Source organism: Kluyveromyces lactis, assembly GCF_000002515.2.
Source record: "Kluyveromyces lactis strain NRRL Y-1140 chromosome B complete sequence".
Lineage (NCBI taxonomy): Eukaryota > Fungi > Ascomycota > Saccharomycetes > Saccharomycetales > Saccharomycetaceae > Kluyveromyces > Kluyveromyces lactis.
This window is the reverse complement of record NC_006038.1, coordinates 1,277,619-1,303,033: the sequence shown is the minus strand read 5'-3', so window position 1 is coordinate 1,303,033 and position 25,415 is coordinate 1,277,619. Positions and strand designations below refer to the sequence as shown.

At 39.3% G+C, this 25,415-nt stretch overlaps 12 protein-coding genes across 12 annotated transcripts; 8 read left to right on the top strand and 4 right to left on the bottom strand.

Moving 5' to 3' along the window:
- Window positions 1–933: 933 nt before the first annotated feature.
- On the bottom strand, window positions 934–1,329 carry KLLA0_B14817g (RidA family protein; the record flags this gene model as incomplete). Its single annotated transcript, XM_452191.1, has 1 exon — window positions 934–1,329. The coding sequence occupies one exon, from the start codon at window positions 1,327–1,329 to the stop codon at window positions 934–936; it is 396 nt and encodes a 131-aa protein (XP_452191.1).
- Window positions 1,330–1,934: 605 nt separating this feature from the next.
- On the bottom strand, window positions 1,935–3,605 carry KLLA0_B14795g (FMN-dependent alpha-hydroxy acid dehydrogenase; the record flags this gene model as incomplete). The annotated part of the gene is made up of 1 exon (XM_452190.1): window positions 1,935–3,605. The coding sequence occupies one exon, from the start codon at window positions 3,603–3,605 to the stop codon at window positions 1,935–1,937; it is 1,671 nt and encodes a 556-aa protein (XP_452190.1).
- Window positions 3,606–3,982: 377 nt separating this feature from the next.
- Window positions 3,983–4,363, top strand: KLLA0_B14773g (uncharacterized protein; the record flags this gene model as incomplete). The annotated part of the gene is made up of 1 exon (XM_452189.1): window positions 3,983–4,363. One exon carries the CDS (start codon window positions 3,983–3,985, stop codon window positions 4,361–4,363), a length of 381 nt encoding a protein of 126 aa, XP_452189.1.
- A 545-nt stretch (window positions 4,364–4,908) lies between these two features.
- Window positions 4,909–6,771, top strand: KLLA0_B14751g (fungal specific transcription factor domain-containing protein; the record flags this gene model as incomplete). The annotated part of the gene is made up of 1 exon (XM_452188.1): window positions 4,909–6,771. One exon carries the CDS (start codon window positions 4,909–4,911, stop codon window positions 6,769–6,771), a length of 1,863 nt encoding a protein of 620 aa, XP_452188.1.
- A 1,279-nt stretch (window positions 6,772–8,050) lies between these two features.
- KLLA0_B14729g (uncharacterized protein) lies at window positions 8,051–9,466 on the top strand (the record flags this gene model as incomplete). The annotated part of the gene is made up of 1 exon (XM_452187.1): window positions 8,051–9,466. One exon carries the CDS (start codon window positions 8,051–8,053, stop codon window positions 9,464–9,466), a length of 1,416 nt encoding a protein of 471 aa, XP_452187.1.
- A 684-nt stretch (window positions 9,467–10,150) lies between these two features.
- KLLA0_B14707g (uncharacterized protein) lies at window positions 10,151–11,083 on the top strand (the record flags this gene model as incomplete). Its single annotated transcript, XM_452186.1, has 1 exon — window positions 10,151–11,083. The coding sequence occupies one exon, from the start codon at window positions 10,151–10,153 to the stop codon at window positions 11,081–11,083; it is 933 nt and encodes a 310-aa protein (XP_452186.1).
- Window positions 11,084–12,293: 1,210 nt separating this feature from the next.
- Window positions 12,294–14,009, top strand: KLLA0_B14685g (uncharacterized protein; the record flags this gene model as incomplete). The annotated part of the gene is made up of 1 exon (XM_452185.1): window positions 12,294–14,009. One exon carries the CDS (start codon window positions 12,294–12,296, stop codon window positions 14,007–14,009), a length of 1,716 nt encoding a protein of 571 aa, XP_452185.1.
- Window positions 14,010–16,505: 2,496 nt separating this feature from the next.
- KLLA0_B14619g (uncharacterized protein) lies at window positions 16,506–18,101 on the top strand (the record flags this gene model as incomplete). Its single annotated transcript, XM_452182.1, has 1 exon — window positions 16,506–18,101. One exon carries the CDS (start codon window positions 16,506–16,508, stop codon window positions 18,099–18,101), a length of 1,596 nt encoding a protein of 531 aa, XP_452182.1.
- Window positions 18,102–21,356: 3,255 nt separating this feature from the next.
- On the top strand, window positions 21,357–21,680 carry KLLA0_B14597g (uncharacterized protein; the record flags this gene model as incomplete). The annotated part of the gene is made up of 1 exon (XM_452181.1): window positions 21,357–21,680. One exon carries the CDS (start codon window positions 21,357–21,359, stop codon window positions 21,678–21,680), a length of 324 nt encoding a protein of 107 aa, XP_452181.1.
- A 417-nt stretch (window positions 21,681–22,097) lies between these two features.
- Window positions 22,098–22,871, bottom strand: KLLA0_B14575g (uncharacterized protein; the record flags this gene model as incomplete). Its single annotated transcript, XM_452180.1, has 1 exon — window positions 22,098–22,871. The coding sequence occupies one exon, from the start codon at window positions 22,869–22,871 to the stop codon at window positions 22,098–22,100; it is 774 nt and encodes a 257-aa protein (XP_452180.1).
- An 854-nt stretch (window positions 22,872–23,725) lies between these two features.
- Window positions 23,726–24,412, top strand: KLLA0_B14553g (homeobox domain-containing protein; the record flags this gene model as incomplete). The annotated part of the gene is made up of 1 exon (XM_452179.1): window positions 23,726–24,412. One exon carries the CDS (start codon window positions 23,726–23,728, stop codon window positions 24,410–24,412), a length of 687 nt encoding a protein of 228 aa, XP_452179.1.
- Window positions 24,413–24,476: 64 nt separating this feature from the next.
- On the bottom strand, window positions 24,477–24,809 carry KLLA0_B14531g (uncharacterized protein; the record flags this gene model as incomplete). The annotated part of the gene is made up of 1 exon (XM_452178.1): window positions 24,477–24,809. One exon carries the CDS (start codon window positions 24,807–24,809, stop codon window positions 24,477–24,479), a length of 333 nt encoding a protein of 110 aa, XP_452178.1.
- Window positions 24,810–25,415: the final 606 nt, after the last annotated feature.

Sequence of the window (25,415 nt, the reverse complement as noted above, 5' to 3'; positions counted from 1 at the left end):
TGCCTTCCCTAACAAAACCCATCCCATATCCTTTTTGTCCAACATCTCAAACTTTATTTCAGTTTTGTCTAGTTTCTGTGTTATGCAGATAAGCTGTGCATATAAATGTTGGAAATAAGCTAAGCTGTTACGTTTTGTTCTCAGTTGTTAGCAAGAGCAGTAAATCAAAAATGATTGTTCTTTTGGAACCACCCAAGTAAAAAACATATCCACATCTGTAAGTGTCCGCGATAAAACCGAACCCGAAAGTGAGATTCCTCCCATTATTACGCACGAAGGAGTTATTCTCATCTTGTCAGTAGCCTTATCCGTATCCGCTTTTTTATTATTACCGTGACATTCACTAAGCTATTTTGCTAGCCCACTCCTAACACATAGCGTTTTGAGCGTCTTGGGTACTTACTATGAAAATGACAGTTAACTACTTTTGACTAGTCACAGGTTTTAGATCAAAGAATCTTGGGAAAAAGATCGTATTTTATAGTTAATTTTATTGTTTCATATCTATTATTTTGAGGTGCTTTACGGACTCCTCGAGCTCCAAAGGCTTAGATATATCTAGCTAAATCTCGTGGCACAACCGCACAACATTATTATTGAGGCTGTATTGTGCCTTGCGACGAGCAGATCTTCCTACTTAAGGAATATTCCACGTCGGTCAACATGACGCGTCTATATTGTGTTGTACCTCAAAACGCGTAAAGTTTGTTTATGTTTTTCCTCTTCTGGATATAAATTCCGGTATTTACGTCCAGTCATGTCACATGATCTGGAAGATTAGTGCTTCTAAAAAGGCAAGCTCCCTGTTCGGATTTGTACAGCTCTCTGTTTAAAACTATCAGCAAACACATTCTCAATTTGATCAGTAGTTAATTTTAGATATTCTCTATAGATCTAGCTATTTCCAAGTTTGAAGCTCTAAAAGTCTTTGATTCAAGTTGAAGAAACAGCAGCAACACATTCCAGTTCTACTTTTAGTGTCGGATCAGGAAAGCTGACCACGATGCAACTTCTGGCTGGTCTTTCTGGGAAATATTCCTTGTAAACTGCGTTGACGGTACTTGCGTAACTTCCGTCTGCCACGAAAAGTAGAATCTTTAAGACGTCGTCGAAGCTCGAGTTAGATGCTTTTAAAACTCTACCTAAGTTATCTAAGGCATTTCTGACTTGCTTTTCAAGATCTTCTGGGATTTCCCCAGTTAGCAAATCCGAACCAACACATCCAGAGGTGTAAACAAGTTCCGTGTCTTTTGAGGTCACATATGCAGGTGCCAAAAAAGTTGGTCCAGATTCAACACCGACTTCCTTCCATTCAACACGTCTTACCATGATTCAGTTGTTTTTAGTTGTAGTGTTCTTAATTTGATTCCCAATCTGCAATCACCGCTTTGTCGAATGGGTATGATGATATGTTTTATTTGAACAGATAGTTTCGCAAGCAACCTGGCAAAAGCAAACTACAATTAATCGGTCAATTGAGACTAAGATGGAAAAATGGAAGCTCAACTAACCTTAAGCATTTAAATACAAAACTAGATCATACATTGAGTCGTCTATCTGTTCGGATTTTCTTATGCCCTTTTTTGGCTGCATTTAATGTACGACTTTCTTATCATGGAAAAAGTACTTCTTGTTTACCCAAATTGAGTAAGTCGTCGGTAATCTAAACGATAAAGTTTCCTATAACAAAGTCTTTGGAACTAGATCACCGATACATGCTATGACCGAAGCAATGAAATTGTACTTACTAGCCGTAGCAAGCAGGTGCCTCTCTATTCGAGGTTCAACTAACAGTTATTCAATAAATACTATCAAATTACCCTTCGTAAGGGTAAACTAAACACACTATGTGGCCTGTATATCAAATATGTAAATTAGCGGTGTATAACACTTGACAAAAATCCTGGCTAAGGATAAAAATGAAATGGTAAAGTTTACTTAAATTCAGGGAATTGCAATGGCTCATATGCTTGGTCATAAAGTGCATCATTGATCCTAGGGTTCTTGAATGAAAGACTTCTGAAGTCTACCAATGATTCATCGAGGTCCTCGATTTTGTCAACACCCAACAGTCTCATGTTATTCTCAATTTCAGTGCGAAGAATGTTGAATAGATGGGTAACACCTTCCTCCCCATAACCAGACATCGCGTAAAGGAATGGTCGTCCCATACCGACACCTGTAGCACCTAGACAAAGGGCTTTGAGGATGTCTGATCCTCTACGAACACCACCATCTAGATAGATTTCAATTTTGCCATCTAAGTTCTTTTCTTTCAACATTTGCTTAGCTTCGACAAGAACTTCTAGAGGTGGTCTGGAAAAGTCTAATTGTCTACCACCGTGGTTAGACAAAATGACAGCTTTCACCCCCTTTTGAGCAGCGATCACAACGTCTTCGCCTCTTTGAACACCTTTCAAAGCCACTGGAAGATGAGTGTTTTTCATGACTCTCTCGATGGTGCTCCAGGTAATCTTTGGATGACTTCCGAACTTATTATCAGTCATTTCATCTAAGTATTCACTACCAGGTTGAGAGGCTCTTTGTCTTGAGTCCTTTTCTCTGTTGCCAATATCTGCAAGATCTACATTGAAAAACAACCCCTTAGCACTTGGTAGAGTGCCTGCTCTTTCGACCCATTTATCCAAGTTATCAAGTTCTTCTTGAGTGTCAAAGTGGAATTGCAACCATTGGTTTTGATCATCTGGGACATGTGGGAAGAATTCTTCATGGCTGTAGGAGTTCTGTTTTGGCACCATTTGCATAACGTTAGCATCGTAAGCCGCAGATTGCAAGTTCAGTTCACCCATAGGATGGGCAAGTCTAGAACCAGCAAAGGCTGTAATGTAAATTGGTAAGTCAACTTTGGCGCCCAAGAATTTCGTACTGGTATCGACTTCCTCGATATCTTGCAGGATCTTCGGTCTGAAGAACACTCTACTATAGGCATAATGGTTTTCACGAAGAGTATATTCATCAGAGGAACCAGTGGCATAGTAAAAGAACGTAGATTTTGGCAACACCTGCTTGGCCACTGCTTCGAAGTCAGATAAACAGAATATTTTTCTCAATGGTGGAATCTTGGCCTTGTGTTCTATGATTCTAATCTCTTCTTCAGAGAGCTCTTTATCAAATGCACCTTTCAATTTACCAATGTAAACCAAATGTTCCTTCATCTTCTCCAGAGTCGCACTAGAATGCATCTGGTAGAACCTTTCAGTTGCATCCCTACCAGCAAACTCCATCAATCTTGCTACACCACCCGGATGTTGAGACAAGAACTTGGTAATATCGTAAACCTCATTATCGATGACAATCCAGCAATCATCGATTCTGTTGTGCATTTTAACCTCTTTAACCGAAACACCGTCTTTATCATTATCAGAAAGAAAGTAAGATAGAAAAAGGGTCAAAGAAGAGGCACCAGTAAGAAGAGAAGCCTTTGTAGTTTTATTAAATTTCGACTTAGATTCGGACGGTTTCCTCTGAGCAGAAGGAGAAGCCTTAGTTCTCAAGAAACGATTTGCAACGTTGATTCTTGCGGCATTGCCGACACCTTTAAATGCAATTCTGGCGGATCTGCTTGCAACTCTAGTAGATATCATTTAGTTTTTCGATAGACAAGGATGTTGTCGTTGCGAGTTTGTAAGGACAGAACTAAAAGACAAGAAAAGGAACATGGATTATTCAAACTGAGCTATATTTCAGTTCCAAGCCGATGCGTCTATATATATATACCGAAAGATGTCCGTCTTCTTATTTTACCAGATTACAAGATCTTATCACCGTAATATCTCAAATCATAGACGAAAGATACCAAGATCCGTCAAACAACCAGTCACTCAACAATTACTGACAAACCTTAACCTAATCTTTGCAACTTCATTATCCTGCATTTCCAAAACTGGTCTTAAATTCTATCCCACCTAACCCCTTATTCTGATATCCCAAAATTGCAACTCAAAATACATTCTCTGTTATCATGAAGTACCAGACTAAGCATTTGTATCCCCTCCCCCAGCTGGCACCAAACAGTCTATTCCAAAAGATCGACTTGATCATAACGGATTCTTCATGCGCCTTGGATATCAATACTAGAATAGATTCCCAATCAGGAAGGTCGAGAGATCGAAATCTGGGAAGAAAGCAGACACAAAAGTTGCATCTCACTAATCTGCAGCATAGCACTTCAAAATCAAAAAAGGAACCCTGCCATACACGAAAGCATGTCCCATGGACTCCAGCCAGAACTTACAGAGATGGTTACGACCCAGTTGGTTTCTTGTTCGTGTTTCTGCTTGTCCGCATCCTTGTGGAATTGTTGCTGATGAAACTGTATGTACTGCGTTTATTTTACTTTTAGTTTAACTAACGGAAAAATTGATAAGATAAGACATAGAGAAACCCTGACAAGCACCGGGATCCTGTAGGTAAAAAAGTTGGCTCGAGAGAAAAATGGATCACAGACGGGAATATGATCCTTAGAGACGTTGTTAATGTTTGTGACATTAGCGTGGGATTGAAAGACATCCGAAAAGTCCTTGTTTTGGTTTGGTTTGCCTTTTCATATTATGTAGGGCTGAACAGTTTTGCTAGCTGCAGATAAAGGATTGATGTGATCTCAACTATCAATCTTTCGAAATTCCAGTGGCTTTTTCGACAAATACGTTACTTTCCGCAGCCGGGATGCATTGATTTTGTAGATGATAGACATGTGTTGATATTCCCGTGTTTTCCTTGTGGTGATGTGTAATCAATCTGTTTAGGTTCTTGAATAAACTATGGTCAGCATGACCACATTAAAGACCAAATCAGAGATAACGAATAACAAAATATTGACAGATACTTTTTTTTAAGAAACTTATAAGCAGCAAGGTAACGTTGGTGATTGTAACAGGAAACTAAATTATGCCACTGCTGTCTCATTGTTTAACAATACGACAGTCTCCGATGCTGAGTAGTGTATATACGTCGGCTATGGATAACTGCACTACACTGACAATCAGCAAACGAATGGGCCGTGAGAGTAAAAACTCAGGGATCGTTAAGGGTAAAGGTAGTGGGAAGAAAACGTTAACTCTGAAATGGGGTGGACGTCCGTATAAGGACAAGAATAAGGTGATCAGTATACCAGAAAACACAATGATGGTTAACGGTATACTGGTAGCCAAGAATACAAGCAGTGCTGCCACTAGTGGTAATATGAATATTAAAGAGCTTATAGTGGTGAATGAGGGATCTCTTTTCAAGCCTAAGAAGAGGAGACAAGCAGTTAAGAAAAATGATGTAAAATTGCAGGAAGAGCCGTTGCCTCTGGAACTTCCTGTTGTGTCTTCTCCGGACCTCGAAATTGATGAACAAGAGTTGAATAAAGATATGTTAGAGATTTCTTCTGCAAATTCAACTGCATTGGATTTCTTTTCTAAGGAGTATGATCCAAGGCTTGATATACTTACTTCACCGTTTGACATCTTTGGAAGTAACAGTTTAACTGAACTTTTCACGTTTTATGTGCGTGAGACTTCCCAGCTGTTTATAGTCTCTAATGGTGGGACGATATTCAATCCGTTTGGTACTACTCTCCCGCAAATGGCTATGGAAAACAAGACGGTGCTCAAATTATTGGCTGTGTTGGCAGGCCAACACAGGAAACATCTAGGGTACAATGACGAAAGTGACGATTTTTTACCGATTGAAGACTCATTGGTATCTAAAACGTATCCGAACAGGTTGGTGCAACGGATGTTCGATGAAAGTCTATTGGAACTCCAGCACAAACTGCTTGACACGACGGAAAGATTCAGTACTGTTACCTTAGCATGTATTTTGATTCTTGCCTCGATTGACATTTTCTTCGATCAGAAACAGTGCAGATGGAAGACGCATCTGTATGGAGCGAAGGGTATCATATTGGAGAAGCTAAAGAGTAAATCTACGGGCCCCAAGAGGAAGAAGAAGATATCTTACAGTTGTGAGGAGGATAGAGAAAGCTTTTTGACCAGGTGGTTCATGTATTTGAACGTGATCAGCTTGTTATCTTCTCCCGATCCAACTCCGCAAGCGGAGATCTTCCAGCAGCTTGATTTTGATTTCTGTCCTTCCAGTGAAAAGAATCTTTTGGCTCGAGAAGAACTACGCGACATACAGTATACCAGTGGAATGGAGCCAGCTGTACTTTCGTATCTCGCGAAAGTATCTCAAATGGTTTTCGACAAGGCAAAGATCGATTCGGCATCGGAAATGGAGACTCTTTTATCCAACGCTATAGAGCTAGATTATGTGATCTCAAGCTATCTGGTGAACTCTGAAAAAGAAAGAGATGCTATCATTAGAAAACAACAACATAATAGTCCTTCTAATGATGTGAAAAAAAGGATCCAGATGTACCAGTTTTTACGCTCCACCAACCTGATCTTCGGTCTGACCGGGTTACTAATTCTAAGACGTCGGGTGATGAACCTACCACAAGATACCCGGCTAATAAAAGAATTGTTAATTAGAATTACCTCGTTGTTCAGCGAAAAAGTACCGTTAGATTCTCCGGCACAGTCGTGCCTCTTACTTTGTATCTTTTGTTGCGGTTGTGAACTAATCGACGATTCACTAGTCCATCTAAGACCGATATATTTAAAGCATCTCCACAGCCTCTGTAAGAGCGGCATATCTGGTGCTGTCATGGCGAAAAAAGTTATGGAAGAGTGCTGGGCAACAAAGAAGACTTGGTGGGAAGTTCTAAAGACAAAGAAACAACACATATGCTTCGCCATTTGAAGTGAACGTACTTTATTACATAATTCAAACATTCAAATAAATATTCAACTCATCTTATACACAAGTTCATCATGCATCATCGTTCGCGGAGAGGGTCCATTCGGTATTTTAACAATTAAATGTCATAATTGACATTTAAATGTCTATTCAGTAGGTAAAGTTACATGGCCAAATATGCAAAGCGTTCGGCTGCTGAAGTAATTTCTGTTTTTTTCTAAGATTAAATGTGCTGGCCGTTTGTATGAGCTACATACTAGCCGCTATTGTAGTCTCTTATCTTAATATAACTGTGTCCGGAAAGATCCGATCAAAGTGACACCTATACTAGTTTTACTCGGACATCAACCAACTTTTTCTTTCAAAGCACTATCGCCTCCCTCAACGACCATCTGGTTACCTTGTTCAATCAGTCCTGCTGAGTACCAGACAATCGGATATGCGTCTGACCTGTTTCGTTTCGTCCCGAATCCTGATCAGTATACTATGTTGATCGATCATCAATAGATAAAGCCGATGTCACGTGATAGATGCCCTGAAGCAGACTCATACAGAACTCAACTCAAAGGGTACCCCCTGTCAAATTTATTATCCCAAGGGAGTCGAGCGCCGCCGCATACCACTAGTGATACACATTGAAAGAGCTCCGATAGCACTTCCACGAAGAATTTACTAGTTATTCCTGTAATGATTTTGTCTTACACCGAGTTGTGGTTATCAGGAATCCGATTCATAATGGTTGCAAAATTCCCAAAGAAGAAAGTCGAGATACCGTAACCATTTCCGATGCGAGAAACCCACTAGGATTAAGGTAACGATGAGGGATGAATATTCATTTTCTATCGATAAGGACTACGGAATAGGATAGCAGCTCGGCTATCATAGTAAGCATCAGCTTTATTACTTGAATGCAGAGATTCACTAGTTGCCGATGAGTACTTTCTTTCAATGTAGTAAGTGAATGCTGATAGGAAAATAGTGTTAGAGCCAAAAGTAGGTAAAACATGATCTAGTAATTCGTCGCATATAGTAAGTGACAACTAACGTTTCACGTCAGCGCAAGAGTTATAATGAGTATTTGAAAAGGTATATAAGGTGCTGTTGAAAAGGACAAGTTATCCCAGAGTTTTGGAACGGAATGTAGTGTATAAGTTAATAGTAATAGTATCTTGTTTGCAAAAGAAGCATCAAACATCAATCGCATAGTTAACTCTGGCTAAGTGCATCACTAGTGAAGTTACCTTAACGATTAAAATTTCCACAGAAAATACATATAATTTCAATGACCGTTACTGCTGCTCCAGAACAATCTTACGTTTTCCAAGCTGCCATCGATAAGACTGGTACCCAGGTTGTTGGTGGTAAAGGTGTCCGTATCGACATCGAAAGAGACGGTAAGGTTTACAAGAACATTTTGGATGCCATCACTGGTGCTGCTGTCGGTGCTATTGGCTGGGCTGACGAAGAAGCTCTTGAAATTATCAACAAAGCTGCCCTTGAGTCCACTTACTCTTACCCATGCTTGATCTCCAACAAGAATGCTGAAAAATTGGCCAAGTTCTACATCGACAACTCTCCAGAAGGTGCCTTTGCCTCTGCCTTGTGGTGTACTTCTGGTTCTGAAAGTAACGAAAACGCTTTGAGAATCGTCAGACAATACTACTTAGAACGTGGTCTTCCAAAGAAGTTGAAGTTGATCTCCAGAGAGGACTCCTACCATGGTTTCACTTTGGGTGCTCAATCCATCTCTAACAACCCAAGAATCGAGAAATTCAAGGATTACTTCATTGACCAGAAGAACATCTGTTTGTCAATGCCAAGTGCTTACACATACCGTAACAAGTTGAAGTCGGAATCCGAAGAAGACTACGCCAACCGTTTGCTAAAGATCTTGGAAGACAAGATCATCACTGAAGATCCAGACACCGTTGCTGCTGTCATCGTCGAAACTTTGCCAGGTTCCTCCTTGGGTACCACTCCACCACCAAAGGGTTACTTGAAGGGTATCAGAGACTTGTGTAACAAATACGACATCATTTTCTACCTTGACGAAGTCATGTGTGGTACCGGTAGATGCAACCCTAACGGTAAGTTGAACTGCTGGGAAAACTTCTTGGCACCAGAAGATGCTCCAGATATCCAAACAGTCGGTAAGACCTTGGGCTCTGGTTACGTTACCATTGCTGGTGTCTTGATCGGTCCAAAGATCAGAGACGCCTACTTGCAAGGATCTGGTACCGTTGTTGGAGGGCACACATACGCTTCTCATGCCTTCAACTGTGCTGTTGCCTTGGGTATCCAAGAAAAGATTCAGAGAGAAAACTTGACTGCCAATGTTTTCAAGATGGGTAACCTCATGGGTGAAAAGCTAAAGGATGCTTTGCTATCTGAAGACAACATTGCTGGTGATGTTAGAGGTGTCGGTGGATTCTGGTCTGTCGAATTTGTCGCTGACAGAGACACCAAAAAGCCTTTCGAACCATCCCAAGACATCGCTGGTAGAGTCAAGGAATTGTGTTTCCAAAACGGGTTGAACGTGATGGCCATGGGTGTCACTCCAACCGCTAGCTGCAGCGACCGTATCTTGTTGGCACCATCTTTCATCATCACAGAAGATGACGTTAACGAAATTGTTGAAAAGGTTGTCAAATCTGTCACTGAATTGAGCAAGACCTTAAAGGAAGAAGGTTCAATCTAATTGCGCATGATGAGTTCAGCTTTTTTCGAATCCATACTGATATTATCACAGAGAGATAATAATCGTTGGCTCGACTGAGTTTATGTAAATTATACAGACAGGTCTCTATATCTAATAAATAAATTACTATCATGTTCCAAGAGAAGGAACTGTTTCTGCTTAAATTCCATAGAATCACGTGACTTCTTCGCCTCTACACTCCACACTCTACACTTCATTCACCCGTGCATCTGTAATGCTGTGTGCTACCAAACATTTCATAACCCTTCCTGCAATTCAGCTATCTTGAAAAGGTTTGTCTCAAATGCAGCCATAATCCGTAGTTCTGCCGTGTCTTACAGCCCTTCGAGACTCGTGTTGCCAAAGAATTATATAAGCGAACTTCCGGTTAGTATACCTTGTAGGAGATAAGAGAAGAGGCATTTTTAAGGTAAGTCGAAAAATTATTCACCAAGATAGCAACTGCGGACAGGTGAGGTCCATTACGTGCTTTCTCCTATAACCTTTCGTTAAAATTCGCGATTCTAAAGCTTTTAAGGTGAGGGACTATAAAAGGAACGAAGTAAGAAATAGAGAGATGCAGAAGTAATCTTTTCTCAATTGGACTATCATCCATTAAAGATTATACTGAACTTTCAACAATAAGTTACAAGAAGAATTGACCATAACGGTAATAGAATAAAGATGTCTACTAGCAACGAATCGCCATCATTGAAATTGAACACTGGAGCCTCCATCCCTGTTGTTGGGTTAGGTACCTGGAAATCACCTGAAGAAGATGCTTACAACGCTGTTGTATCAGCGTTGCAAAATGGGTACAGACACATTGACACTGCAGCTATCTACGGAAACGAAGAAGCTGTTGGCAAAGGTATCAGAGACTCTGGTGTACCAAGAGAAGAAATCTTTGTTACCACCAAGTTGTGGGGTACCCAACAAAGAGATCCAGAGGCAGCTCTTGATCTCTCTTTGCAAAGATTGGGGTTGGACTACGTCGACCTCTACTTGATTCACTGGCCAGTTCCTTTGAATGCCAGTTCTATCACTGACGGTAACTACCTAACTTTCCCAAGAACTGCTGATGGAAAGATCGACATTGACATCGAAGAATGGAATTTCATCAAAACCTGGGAAAAGATGCAACATCTGCCAAAATCCGGCAAGACCAAGGCCATTGGTGTTTCCAACTTTTCTATTAAGAACATCGAAGCCTTGTTGGCAGCCAACCCAGACTTCATAGTTCCAGCTGCTAATCAAATCGAAATCCATCCTCAACTACCACAAACGGAATTGATTGATTACTGCAAGTCCAAGGGTATCTTGATCGAAGCCTACTCCCCACTAGGATCTTCCTCATCTACCATTCTAACCGACCCTACCATCGAGGGAATCGCATCCAAATACAACGCAGAGCCAGCTAACATCCTAATCAGTTGGGGTGCTTCTCGTGGCTACGTTGTTCTACCTAAATCTGTTAACCCACAAAGAATCAAGACTAATCTAAAGCTCTTGGATCTTTCTACTGAAGACTTAGAAAAGATTAACAAGTTGACTGAATCAGTGGGAGCCAAAAGATACGTGGCTCCAGACTTCTCTCCATTCGCAATCTTTGAGTGAATGCAGAGGAACAGAGAAGATCTACATGTAACCAGTTTTCTGTCCAAACATAGTAACTGGTATGTGTGGCTGATGTATTTACATATTTTTACATATCTTTTGTATCAACACTTCTTCCGTTACCTGTCTTTACTACCAGATACCGATAAAATACAACTGCAAGTTTAAAGGTCATTACATTATCACCGAGTAGGATTGTTCAGAGAGACGCAACACTCTGATTCATTATGATTCCTCTCGGAACATTGGTAGAGTTTGGTTACTTAACGTTTTACACATTATTTTCCGACCTTCCTTTTCGGGAAAGTGGTTTAAATTGCATCAACTTAATCAGTTCTATGATGATTACAGATTAAGCTTCCGATATCTAAAGACAGATTTTCGTTACTAGCAGTTATAGTAGCGCAGAAGCGCAGAAAGGCAGAAGTTTGATTTTTTGATTTAATCCAGTTGTCCAGTTGTCCAGTTGGTTGCAAAATGAGAGGACACTGCTTAACAAACCGAATGCAGTATGTGGAAATGGACTTAGCTTTATCCATTGGGGGAGGAAAGCGCTGCCCGCTTTGATGAGAATTAAGGGTAGGTAGTTTGGCCGTTGAGATATGCTAGATTACGCAGGCGTTGTTTGGGGATTTTTGATTATGAGTTGCCGTAACTGTTCCCAATATTGATTTCTTTTCTCTTTGTGCATGGCAAGATCAGGTTATCGGCCAGGACAGCTGCTGGCGTGGATAGAATGGGGAAATTACAGTTGCAGCTCTAAAGGAATACCAGTTAGAGTTGGTCAGATTTTGTTCTGCTTTAAGTTATGACGAAGATTAGGATAATGGATATCTAAGATTAATCCCTTGAATGTTGATTAGGATCTAAAGATCTGTTTGACGTCAGGGAAATGCACTTATGTTCTTCCTTTATCTATATCCACTTATCAATTTCAAAACGCATACAGGGTTTTGAACACCAATTGAGTCTTCTATCATAGGAAATCAAAACGTATATAAGAAGCTGTGATGAACACTACAGAGTTATGTTATTAGCAACTGATGATCTAGTTGTTAAATATCTTACAATCTAGATTAGTGCTTCCGTTGCGGCATCACTAAAAGATATCACTGCTGAATCCATTAAGGACAAACTCTAGTAAAGTGTTCATTTACATAACCAAGGGAAGATTTTGAAGTTCAAAAGAACATAACATACCCTATACACCATGTCTAAGAAATTAGAGCTATCCCAACAAGCCTCCATTTCTCTTTCGCCGTACATATCGAATAGAATCAAGGAACAGGCCTTTTCTTCAGTTAACGATGTCATTGGAGATTCAGACCAAGGATCGTACTCCGATATCGAGAACTTCAAACCCCCACAAAAAATCGTTAGAGGGCTAAAAACAAGACATATCCAATTGATTGCTTTAGGTAGTGCAATCGGTACTGGTTTATTCATCGGTTCTGGTGGTGCCTTGAGTGTCTGTGGACCGGCACCATTACTTATTGCTTATATTATCATTTCCTTCTTTGTTTGGAGTATCATGAACCAAATGACCGAGATGGTTTGTTTGATTCCACTTCCTGGTGAAGCGTCCTTGTACTCGTTGGCTAAGACCTATTTGAATTCTCCAATATCATTTATGTGTGGTTGGAATCTATTTTATGCCATGGCCATGATTGTACCAGCCGAAATTACTGCTTGTGCATTGTTAGTTCAATATTGGACCGATGCTAACTCCGCCATCTTCATCTCCATATTTATCGTTGTTTCTATTCTTCTAACAATGCTGCCAGTGAAGGTGTTTGGTGAATCTGAGTTCTGGGTTTCATCTATCAAGATCTTAACCATCGTTGGTCTTATCATTGTTGGTATTGTCATTTTCTTCGGTGGTGGTCCAGCCCAAGACCACGTCTTGGGTTTCCACTATTGGAAGAACCCAGGTGCTTTCAACCCACATTTGGCTGAGGGGAATACGGGTAGATTTTTGGCCGTTTGGACTGCTATTATCAAGAGTGGGTTCTCGTTCGTTTTGGTTCCAGAGACAGTGACTTCGTGTTCCGCAGAATGTATCGCACCAAGAAGGAACATGCCAAAGGCATGTCAAAGATTTATTTACCGTTTGGCTATCTTCTACATTGTAGGCACATTAGTCGTTGGTGTGATCGTCGGTTTCAACAACGATAGATTGATCAACGCTATTCAAAGTGGAAAATCTGATGCTGCTGCTTCTCCTTTTGTTATTGGAATCCAAGAGGCGGGGATTAAGATCCTTCCACATATCATCAACGCTTGTATCTTAACCAGTGCTTACTCCTGTGGTACAGGATTACTATATGGTTCCTCGAGAACCTTATATTCCATGGCTTTGAGAGGTGATGCGCCAAAGATTTTCGCTAAAGTCAACAGATTCGGTACTCCATACTACAGTACCGGACTTGCTAGTTTATTCTCTTTCCTCGCATACTTGAACTGTTCCAAATCTGCTTCTGTTGTGTTTAACTGGTTATCTAACATCGCAACTATCTCTGGGTTCGTGAGTTGGATTTTTGTCTCTATGACATACATCAGATTTAGAAAAGTCATTAATGCGTTGGATTTGAATGATAGAGTTCCATTCAGACGTCCTTTCCAGGTGCCACTAGCTTACCTCACCTGTGGATTCTTCTTCATTCTAAGTTTGACAAACGGTTATGCAGTCTTTGTTAAGGGAAATTGGAACGTCAGTGACTTCTTTGCATCCTATGTTACAATTGGTTTTGTTATCTTCTTGTACTTGGTTGGTTCATTCTATTACAAACAATGGACTTTTAGAGACTTCAAAGAGATTGAAGTCGAAATATTGCCAAAAATCGACATTGCCGATGAGGAAGAAAGAAATGATGTCATTCCTGTTCCTAGAAACTTCATGGAGAAAGTCTGGTACTTTATTGTTTAAATAATTGTCCTGAGGGTACGCTTGTCTTTGATTAAAGTATTCTAATCAGGTTATGCTAGTTTTTTGTTATTTCATAAATATAATCATTGATTGATTGAACGTTTATACTGAAACGAAAATATTCTTATTAAGGAATACAGTTTGATCTATATAGGTTGTCATCTAGAAACCAGACTGTAAATATTCATCTGGACTTGTGAAAAAAAAGGGCTGGCATCAGTAGACCGTGAATTATTTACAAAGATACGACATTTAATTTCTGGCCGATCTGTGACAGAGAGAGTATTTAATGAATCATTCTTTATTTGCAGCCAAAATTTGATTTACAGAATCAGTGACACTTTGTTCAAATGGAACAAATTCGAACCCAAGTAATTTCCTAGTCTTGGAGTTATCATACTTACTAGTGGTTGCTACGATGTCTTTACCGGCACCTGGATTTCCAACAGAGATCTTTCCCTTCAGCTCAGGATAGTTTTCATTGATGAAATCAGCTACATCTTGTAGTGCAAACCTTTTGTTCATTAATACCAACCTTTGACCTGCAAATTTAGGGTCCTCCAATGGTAAAACATGTGCCTTGGCAACATCTCTGACGTCAATGAACGAACCGGCCAAATGTTGGTCAATAACATCTCCAGGCTTGCTGTTCAAGATACCATTGACTAGTTCACCTGAATAGCACAAGGCACCTTTTGCGTTTTCATCAAATGCTTGAGGTCCAAGAACATATCCTGGGCATATGGTGGTTAGTTGGAATTTGAGCTGATCTCTATTTTCCTTTATAAACTCCCAAGTAGATCTCTCAGCAAAGGTCTTAGAACCGTAGTATGCAGAGTGGACATCCTTAATAGCATCATTCCACGTATCTGGGTTTCAAGTCTCTTCAGTTAGAGTAGTTTCAGGTTTGAAAATACCTGCTGGATTAGCCAACGCAGATATAGACGAAGTGTAAACTACTGTCTCGACAGAATCCGCAGAGAACTTTTTGATAGATTCTAATACAGACCTGGTACCATTGATAGCTGGCAAAAGCATCTCATTCTCAAAATCAGTCATATTGTAACGGACTGGAGAAGCTGTGTGAATCACATGCTTGATCTGAGTATTGTACTTTTCAAATACATGGTCAAAAGCATCAATTTTAGCCAATTCTGGAACCAATTCTAAGACTAGGTTGTCACTGTTGAACAATTGTGCAACAGAATCCGCTTTCTCCTGCGTTCTCACAGTACCAATGACCTTATAACCCTTTTCTAAAAGAATTCTAATTGTGTGCTGGGCAATATAACCGGAAGCACCGGACACTAGAACAAAAGACATACTGTATAAGTTGTTATGCTGTACACAGAACTGTTGGAAGTGCGTCGCTGCTCGCATGACCAAAGTAAAGTAAAGTAACCATAAAGACTCATGTCAATTTCCATCTCAGTGCTCTTCCCCATATATATACGGATTATGTAAACTTCTGGGAATTCCATGCGAAAACCCAAGGCCGTCAAGAAATCAAACGAAACTTTTCCTAAAGATTATTCCAATCAATACCTGCAAATAACAGTCTTAGCTCGTCATGGAATTTGAATCTTTTTTCAACCAGTAGCATCATTCTCTTATCGATCATTTTGCGTCTAGGACAACTTCAGTGAAGCCTCTGCCAAAAAACTGTGTTGGATCGAAGTCAGAGGTGAAAAGAGTGCTACGGTACACCACAATGAAACAAAGCAACGATGTGGTTCATGGACGATAATATAGTCCTATTTACACACACCGAGAACCACTCAGCTAAGAAAGGATTGAAAATAAAGCATGTGTTGGAGACATTTAATCCAGCTTGATGATTCATGGCTGCGATAGCCATTCAATTAACAAACAGAATTAATAAAAGAGCAAAACGTCCAATGGAGGTCACTGGCTGCGTTTACACTCTGCCCCTCTCGTTCCTATCGTTGTGATGCATATTTACGCAATGTACCTTACTTATCATTTCCAGCTTGATAGGATCACATGACCATAAATTACATATTCTTGGCCTGCCCCACCTTTTCAGCTTCTTCGAAGACTTTGTAGTATTTTCACTGAGTAATCAGGGTGTCCACAATTTTTCAGTTCCTCGAGTGGTTGGACTCCGGCGAAGCAACTTAGTGCAGCGATGCTCTTCGGAAATCGTGAGATGCGTGTTTAGAAACACACTCTATTACCATTTTGAAGAGACATTGAAAGACATTGACTTTTTCAAGCCATAGGAGACTTAAGGTAAAGGCTAAGTTTAAAGTGTGAACATTACAATTGAAGCGAGCATTGGCTTAAGAAGGACATCTATGAAGTGTGGCATGGGATGGCTTTCAACTTAAGTGGATCAATAGTTATATAAATGTATGAGGTGATTAACTCTAGATGTGGGAACCAATTGATAAGTAATATTATTCAATTGATTAATGATATATCCCAAAGAAGTGCATAAGTCACTCCGTCAGGAAAACTTATACTCACAACAATATGACACAAGAGAAGAAGAAACAACAATCTGTCGCAATTATCGGTGCTGGGGCAGCCGGTTTAACTGCTCTTTTTGAACTTCTACACACCAAGAAAGATGGCTCTACCAGCTTGAAGTACAATGCAGACGGGTCTTTCGATTCGGCCAACTCTGTAAATGACGATCCAGCCTTCGGCGAAATTGTACTATTCGAACAGGCCGGAAAAGTCGGTGGTGTTTGGAACCCCAGCTTCGACACTCCAGATTTCATTCCTCAAGATATATTCGACACTGAACGTTACGATGATCCCTCTGTTTTGCGTCCAAAGACCGAAGTTCCTGCAGAATTCACTGGCCAATCTTTTGAACAGCCATTGGAGAAAACTATTGATAGTACCACGAAATCACCAATTAGATGGGACCGTAGTGCTATATACAAGTCTCTTTATTCCAATGTGACTAGAAGACATTTGAGGAACAGTTTCATTCCATTTAAAGAATCAACTGGGGAGAAGGAAAGCCCAATAGGACCATTCTTGACTAACTTTGAAGTCACTGATAACATTCTGAAATTCGTCAAAACGCATTCGTTAGACCAATATGTCAGAACTCAATCGGAAGTTGTTGATGTGTCCAAAGCATCGGATAACGACCAATGGGTAGTTACGATAAGACAAACTAACGACAAAGATAAGACTGAAAGTTGGTATTCTCAAAATTTCGACAATGTGATTGTCAGTAGTGGACATTACTCAATTCCACATATTCCAAGAATTGAGGGTCTTTCAATTTGGAATAAAGCATTTCCAAACTCTATCCTGCACTCCAAGTCATTCAGAGATGAAAGCATTTTCAAGGATAAAAGAGTCTTGTTTGTTGGTACTGGTCTCAGTGGACTTGACATTTTGCAGTATGCCTTCCCCTTGGCAAAGGAAGTCATCACAGCGAGAACACCAGGTAAGAAAGAAATTTACGATTGGCTAAATACGGCTGCTGTGAGTAAAGATATCGTAGCAAAACCTAGAGTCTCATCCGTGGACTACGCCAATGGGAAAACTGTCCATTTCGTTGACGGGACCAAGATTGAAGATGTTGATATCATTGTTTTCTCGACAGGTTATCATTGGCACTACCCATTCTTGAATGAGAAAGATACCGGTATCTCTGTTGGAGCTGACGAGGAAGAGGGTAAAGTTCCAAACAACAACTCCCTAGTTACTGGTATTTACAAGAGTATTTTTTCAGTAAAGGATTTGTCTTTAGCCTTTGTTGGTGTGTTGACCACACAGTTCAAATGGCCCTCATTCGAAGTCGCTTCATCTATCATTGCCGCTGTCTGGACAGGGAAATCCCAACTACCCTCCTTAGAAGAAAGAGAGGCGTGGGCGAAAGAAAGAAAACAGGTGAGAGGATCGAATCTGTTAGTCCATGTCTATTTGAACGGAGAATTCGCAGAGTTCGTCAGAGAAAACCACACGCTATTACCAAAAGACAGAAACATCAAGAACATCTTCGATGATGAATACGTCGGTGAAGAAATAGCTTCTCAGAAGGTGGCTGAAAGGTTGTTCTATGAGCTAAAGGATGGTTCCATCAGTATTCATGATACCTTGTGAAATGAAATCCACAAGAAGACAAGTAGAAACGTACGTAAAGACCAAACTTATACTATTAACATAGGAAACCTAATAAATAAAGAATTATGAGGCGAGGATCATAGGATTTTTCTTTATCCGAACAACATTTGAAGGATCCAGGGGAATTATTCCCTACCGGTTTGATGGCGATTTCACTCAGAGGACACCCAATCGAGAAATATATATAAATATATATGCATGACCATCTCCACGAAATAGAAACATCTAGCAAGATTAGAAGGGGGGCCCCTTGGAATGAAAGTAGTTTCTAAAAATCCCATCGAGTTACAAGGGAGGTCCCTTGCAATGAAAGCTTTTTACAAATAATTTATCAGGTTGCAAGGGAGGTCCCTTGGAATGACAACATTTTCTGTGAATAATTTACAAGGGTTACAAGGGTCCCCCCTTGTGAAAACCCATTCTATATCAAATTTTATCTGATGGAAGAAGAAGGTCTTCAATTTTCCAGTGCCGAGTTGAGGTTTTTCAGTTGAATCTTTCGCTCAACCCTCAAAATCAAAAGTGGTAATACAGAAACAACATTTAGGCTGCAATTTTCGCGGATTATAGACTACTTCCCATGCCCTCAGCTCAGAAACGTCAGGACGGTGGTTCATAATTCAACATCTCATGGGGGGGCCCCTGTGAAAATGATGAAAATGCTGAAGCGAAGCAGTTTTTTGATGGTTTATACATAAATCACAGGGGGGACCCTTTGAAAATAAAATAAAAAGTCATTTTTTTCGCGTTCCAAGAGGAAAAGCAGATCTGATCTACTGTTGTTTCTTGTAACTGGTATGGATGCCATGTAAGAGTTTTGAAAGGGGTCCCCCTACAATTTTTAAAGTATTTCTTGAAATGTAGGGTCCCCCCTTGCTAAGCACTCAAGAACAAACTTTTTGGATATGGAAAGCTCCTATGATATTTAAACATCTTCTCTGAATTTTGTGGTTTCCCCTGTGCTTTTGGTTTAGTTCGCGATATCTTGAATATTTCGAATTCATATCACGTGGACATATGCTTGAACACCACAATTTATTTTCAAAGTCCTCCGAACTCTTCCACAGCTCAGGTAAAGGTTCCATTCCCTAGAGATCAGGTCCAACAATAAATATAGCCTTACCGTTAGGATTGTCAAACAACTGTTACTACTTCTAGGATCCGCTACTATGCCATTGAAGCCTCTACATATTTAACTCATAAATTACAGCTCAGTACATAATTACATTTCTGTTTTCTTTAATGTAAAGCATGATATTTGCATAGCATACATAACAATCCTATATTGAACATACGAAGATACTGCTACAATACATCATAGAAGTTTGTAGACCACTCAACGAAAAGAAGTCTGTGAGAAAGAGGCATATAAAACAGGAGGTTGGAGTCCAAAACAAAAATTCAAGCTTTTCTGCCGGTGGCTCTCAAGATTTGATCGACTGCGCCAATAATGGATTATCCAGGTTGATGAAGTCCATATGCAAGAGCTTTTGAGTTCTTGAGCTGTCTGATGTACATGATTTCTTTTCGATCTCTAACGTTACCAGGAATGCCACGAACAATCTTCCTCTAAGATTTGGGAAATTTTCGTGGATGATATTAGCAATATCCGACAAAAGGGATTAGTATGGTGTCCACAACTATCTTTCTGAGTTTAGTTCGGGTCTTTTAACGGTAATACGAGCTTTTTGTAACATCTCTAACGTCAACAAAGGGACTGCTGATCTCCCATTTCAATTCAATAGTAACTTTACTGTTGACAACTGACAAGTTACATTCGATGTACCGCTTACTGTCTACTGAAAAGCTTGGAGCCCACACACGTAACCAGAATGAACCGCAGTTAATCTGTACTTAAGAGTGTGCTGGTTTTTGTTAAGAAGTCTGTAGAATATAGCCCAGCCAATGTTTTAAGACTGCAGTAAGATAGGCATCCTTTAGCTTTTCTTCTCTCATCTTTTCGTCGTCCTGTGACTCTTCTGCAATAATTTTGACAGGCTCATGGATACCACGTTAAGTACTGTGTTCCTGCACTTCTAAATCCTGAAGGGTCACTGGTGAAGCATTTCGAACAACACTAATTGCGAGTGTTATACTTCTTGAACACTTCTCTAATTAGTCTTGTACTGAGAAGTTAGGGGCCTCTTCGAATATCGATGAGTCTGCGTTAAACAACTTGGCATGGTAATACTTTCACTTTGTGATAAAACAAGCGCAACGACATAGATTGCGATATAATTATAAGAACCAGCAACAAGAACTGTAGACATCGTATTATATCCTAATTTTCTAAAGCTTTCTATGGTTACTATGTTGTTAGCTCTATTTGTTCAGACACTTCAGAATTAAAGGACAAAGAAACATGAACAATAATGATAAGGAATGTTACTCACTAATAATGTTTTAGAATCTTTTGGGAAATCAATAACCTGACATGTATAAAAACACCTAATACTATCTCTTATGTGAAAACTTTAGGTTTCTTGCGTATTTCAACCTGGCCCTTTATCCTTTGCATATCATTTGGTCATTTTATCAGTAAACCCATTACATCAATAGAGTAACAGTGTAAAGACTCAGAAATGGCAAACTTCGCAAAAGCTAGATGGTGACTACTTACTTATTCACGTACTACGGGCGACCGATTAGGTCGCTCTTACGTGAGCTGTACGGCCTTAATACGTACATGAAGAATAGACCTTTTCTACATTTTTAGGCATATAATACCCAATGGGAGTTCTACACTGAAAGAAACTAGCACTGGTATTGCTGAATTGGCGTTGGAAATCTCGCATATATCAGTGGCTACTGAATGATGATCTCAGATTTTAATGGATTGTGTGGGAAGTCCGCGTGATTAACATTACTTCTTTCGCGACTACGTGATGCGATACGCCCGTAAGCAATCTGTTGAACACCAGCCGCACTGCATACAGAATTGTAAAACTGGCATTAGTTCTAAATAAACCTGTTTTCTAATTTTATGTCTTCGTGGCTGCTAATAGGCACTAATATACCGTCTACTGCAAGTCGAAACAGAATGTAATGTGATTTAAACTCACGTAGTGCTATCTCTATATTGTGCCTTCTTTATACTGTTGAAATCTAATGAAAATGATGGTGTAGCCTTTACCCAGTATTATTTAAAGTTCATCATGTGTAAAAAGGCGGGTTTGGTATGGCAGATACGGGGATTGGCTAGGGAAGTAACATACACTACAATCTGTTTATGAAATGTTTTTTCGATGGATGCAAGATAAAGAATCAATGAGTGCATTTAACACCATGCATGTGGCAGTGTCAATTCTCCCAGTAGATTTAAACAATACGAAAGACAGTTTACCTTGGTGGATTGATGAAATCTCGAGAGGAAGAACTCTCGGTAACGAAGGGGAAAAAACTGATTCTACAGCACTTACTGGGAGTTGTAGGCTACTTTTATGCTGTGATATCATGGATCAAACGAATACGAAAGGTTCCCCCTATGTAGCTTTCTGCAAAAATTCTGAACGCGAATTTTCCTTTGAAAGCACAGCATTTTCTTTAAGTAGAAAATGAGCTAGATTTTCTTCGTAGCCTGCAAGGTGCTCTGAAAAACCTCAAATAGTACTATATCACCCACCTTTTAAATTTTACTTAACTAAACTCTACGTGATGGTTTGCTTCGCTTGGTCTGCGGGCATTCTACCGACCTCCGAGATAATTTTGGTGGCTGAGAGAAATTTGTAAAAGAGTACCTCAATGTGCTAGTACCATTGTGGATCATAACAATCCGTGAACTTCACTCTCCAGTGTGGTTAAAGATAGTCGATTCCCTCTGTGCAGTCCAATCTCAAGATCCATCAATCATCAATAACTTTGACCTAGAAGGGTTTGTGTTTGTGATGTTCGGAGAGATACTGCCTTGATTATATATTTATTATATTTTATTTATTATATTTTATTTATATTTAAAATATTTATTTTATTCGCACGTCACATTAGGAACAAGTCTTCGATGATTCGGTTTTCGCTTGTGTATCTTTTCTTGAATACATTGCTATTTTCTTCTGGTGGTGTCGGAGGTTGTTTGGACTTAAATCTCAGTTTGCTGAGATTTGAGTTCATTTTTGTCTTTGGTTGTTTCTTGAATTTGTATTTGAATTTGGTTGTAGGTGATGAATCTTGTGTCAATGTTGTAGTTTTCCTTTTCCTGGATTTGATCTTTCGTACTAGTAAAAGTTCTCTTAGAGTATATGTACTGACAGATGAACCTGCACCTACAGTCAAACTTGATATTAGTCGGGGTCTCACTTGTGAGAGCTCGATTGGTTCCATACTTAGTGTTTGAGCTGAGTTTCTATCCCATGAACAGTAGTGGGTGTACTTGTGCCAGTTTTCTTCTAAGGTAGCAAGTAGCGAGAAATAGCTCTTAAGGTCCGGTGAGGATTCGTTCCAAAGTTCTGATGTTATCTTTGATGTCAGGGTAAACATTTTCTTTTCCAATTTTGACTTGTTGTAGTATTGTAAGATGTGATTATTCACACGTCTGTTAAATAATGTTCTCATCAGTACGAATTGATTCCTCGGTCTTGTGTATTTTTTTGTATTTTCTTTGATAGTGTCGTTTGTAAATGCTTTTCCAGTTCTTTTCAAGTTTGGAAATGCTACTGAATTATTGTTTGGTTGTAACAATTTTGGAATTGTATCTTCGTCTTCAGTTGTCGTTAACTTGAAAAAAGTTGTTCTTCTTAGTGTTGAGTTTGCCATGGTTGGTCGATGGATTTTCGTGGTCCGTTTTTTTAAGTGGAAGTGTAGGGTGTCAGTTTGACTTTACTATTATTCTCTTAATTATATACAAGTCTATTCGTATTCTTATTCAAATTACCTCAAAAAAAAATGACAATATATCGAAGGACATATATAAAAGATAAGACATGGAAAGGAAGACATGGTTGGTCTGATTTCATTAACGTTTCAGGTATACATCAAAATTCAGTGAATTTAATTCTGTCGTTTGAAACCAGTTTAGGTGAAATTGGATTAGGTGGTGAATTGATACATAGTAAATAATTACTGGTCCATAATTTTTGTGAATATTTATGCTCTTTATACTATGTAGTTTTTATCCTGAATATTAACGATTGCTCACCTAAATTTCTCGTTTAAAATCCCTATAATGTGAATGGTTTTAGATGATTCATGGTGTTTTTATTAGTGACCGAAATGTTTAGTTTTGGATACTTGATGATAGAATAAAGAGAAGTGTTATGTAAAAAGTGTTAATTCATGTTAAATTCACTACCTTCTTGAGATTCAATTCACACCATTTGATGGTGAATATATCCATCTTAATCAGACGTATACAGAATTCACCTTCAGATGTGTAAGAGTTTTATGTATTCCAATATGTCATTTGTCAATTTGTCTGCATTTCAAACAAAGGAAAAATAAACTTAAGGACATATATCTGAAAATATACCACATAGATACGTCCCTGTTTTAGATACAGCATTTTCTTGGTACAAAATCCAAACATGGATATTCCAATAAATACCCTCATGTTGTCAACTATGCTCAAGGAATAGCCTCACAAACCTAAATCCTCAGCATTGACCGGAGTCATGTGCGACAATGATATGGCAGACATACAATCAAAGCTTAGTTCCTTTTGCGAAGAGATCAGAGCTTTGGCACTCAAAGAAGGTTATAACTTAGAAGGTGATAAATCACCTTCAAGTAAACCTTATTTTATGTCATGGCCAAAGGAAATCGATGTAAATCATCCCAATTTCGCCTTCTTCACAAAACTACAGTTTCAATATGATAAGAGTTTAGAAACAATTCTTAACAGTTGTTACTTACAAGAATTGCAGCTGGACCCTACTCGCATTATTGAAACTCTGCAACAGCATTTCAACAATTCAATTCTCCGATATGCAGATATAGAAAACATTTCTGACGTCAAAGATGAGTCTCCCATGTCATTCGACACAGAGCACGAGTGTACTGATACCTCAGAAGATATTTCTGATAAATCAGAAATCTCTTCAACAAATTCAGATAATCCAATTCAAAATTGCTACCCAACATATAAAAGATCCTTCATCAAGCATGAATCCAGAGGAATACTGGAAAAGATCTTCAAAGTTAAACAATGTCCTAATACCTCTGAGCGATTATACATCGCTCAGAAACTTGATTTGACACCATCTCAAGTTAGGATATGGTTTACTAACAAGAGAATGAGAGCTAAAAAACATACTACTGGTAAAGGAACTAAACGTAAATCAAAGAAATACCCGAGCTAAAATAGCTCGGGTCTATTTGATAATTAGACAATATACAGTGCTAATTTCTACCTATACAACTTTCTTATACTTCATCACTATCACCATATCTGTAACTATATTGTCTAATTTCACCCAACCTCTTAAGCTTTTCCTGGAACGCAATGTTGGCGTTTATCACGGAATCGGTCTGCTTTGCCGAGGATAAGCATCGCAAGAAGTCTTCTGCTATGGTCTGCATCTCCTGTGGGCAGCGGAGCAGTAGTGAGACAAACTCGGGCAGAATATTGACTATGGTATTGATATCACCATCGATGAAGGCATTGGAAAGATCGGTGGCAAGGTCTGACACATCAAGAGAGGCGATCGGATCCTGGAGCGATTTGATACTCGATTCAACTAGACTTTTCAATATCATGCCGCTTCTGTCTTTAGCTTCTTCTCTTTCACGCTCAATCTCCGCTCCATATACTTTTCCCTTTTTTCTTTTCGGCGGCTAACCTTAATAACCGCCGATGCATGTTCACACGCATTGTTCTTTTCTTTTTCACCTTTTGTAACTCTAGACATGCATGTCCGACTGTAAATTGATGTTCGCATTGTTCAGAGAAAACAGGACATGAGTAATTAATCTGTCGCATATCCGGGTAAGATTTACAAAAGTATGTCCCAGACATTTCGTTGTAACCCGGGTAATAGTTATCTGGGATAGGAAAGAAATTCCTGGTTCCAAATAAAATCAGACCACATTTGGGGAAAACATCAAAATCTTGATCTCTTCTCGTTAAGTTCTTCTTTGTTTTGATCATAACTTCGGGTAATAATGTCCAACTCTTCCACTTGTTGTCGCTTGTTGATTGTCGCTTGATGCTTTGTCACCTGGAGTAACTGCTCTTGCATTATGCTCAAATAATACTGTCTCAAGAAAGAGCGAAGACCCTTTTCTGAGAAGAAGTATCTGTTAGAGACAAAAAGTTCAAGAGCACAGAGAGGATAAGATAATAACAGAAATGGTTTGTTGAAT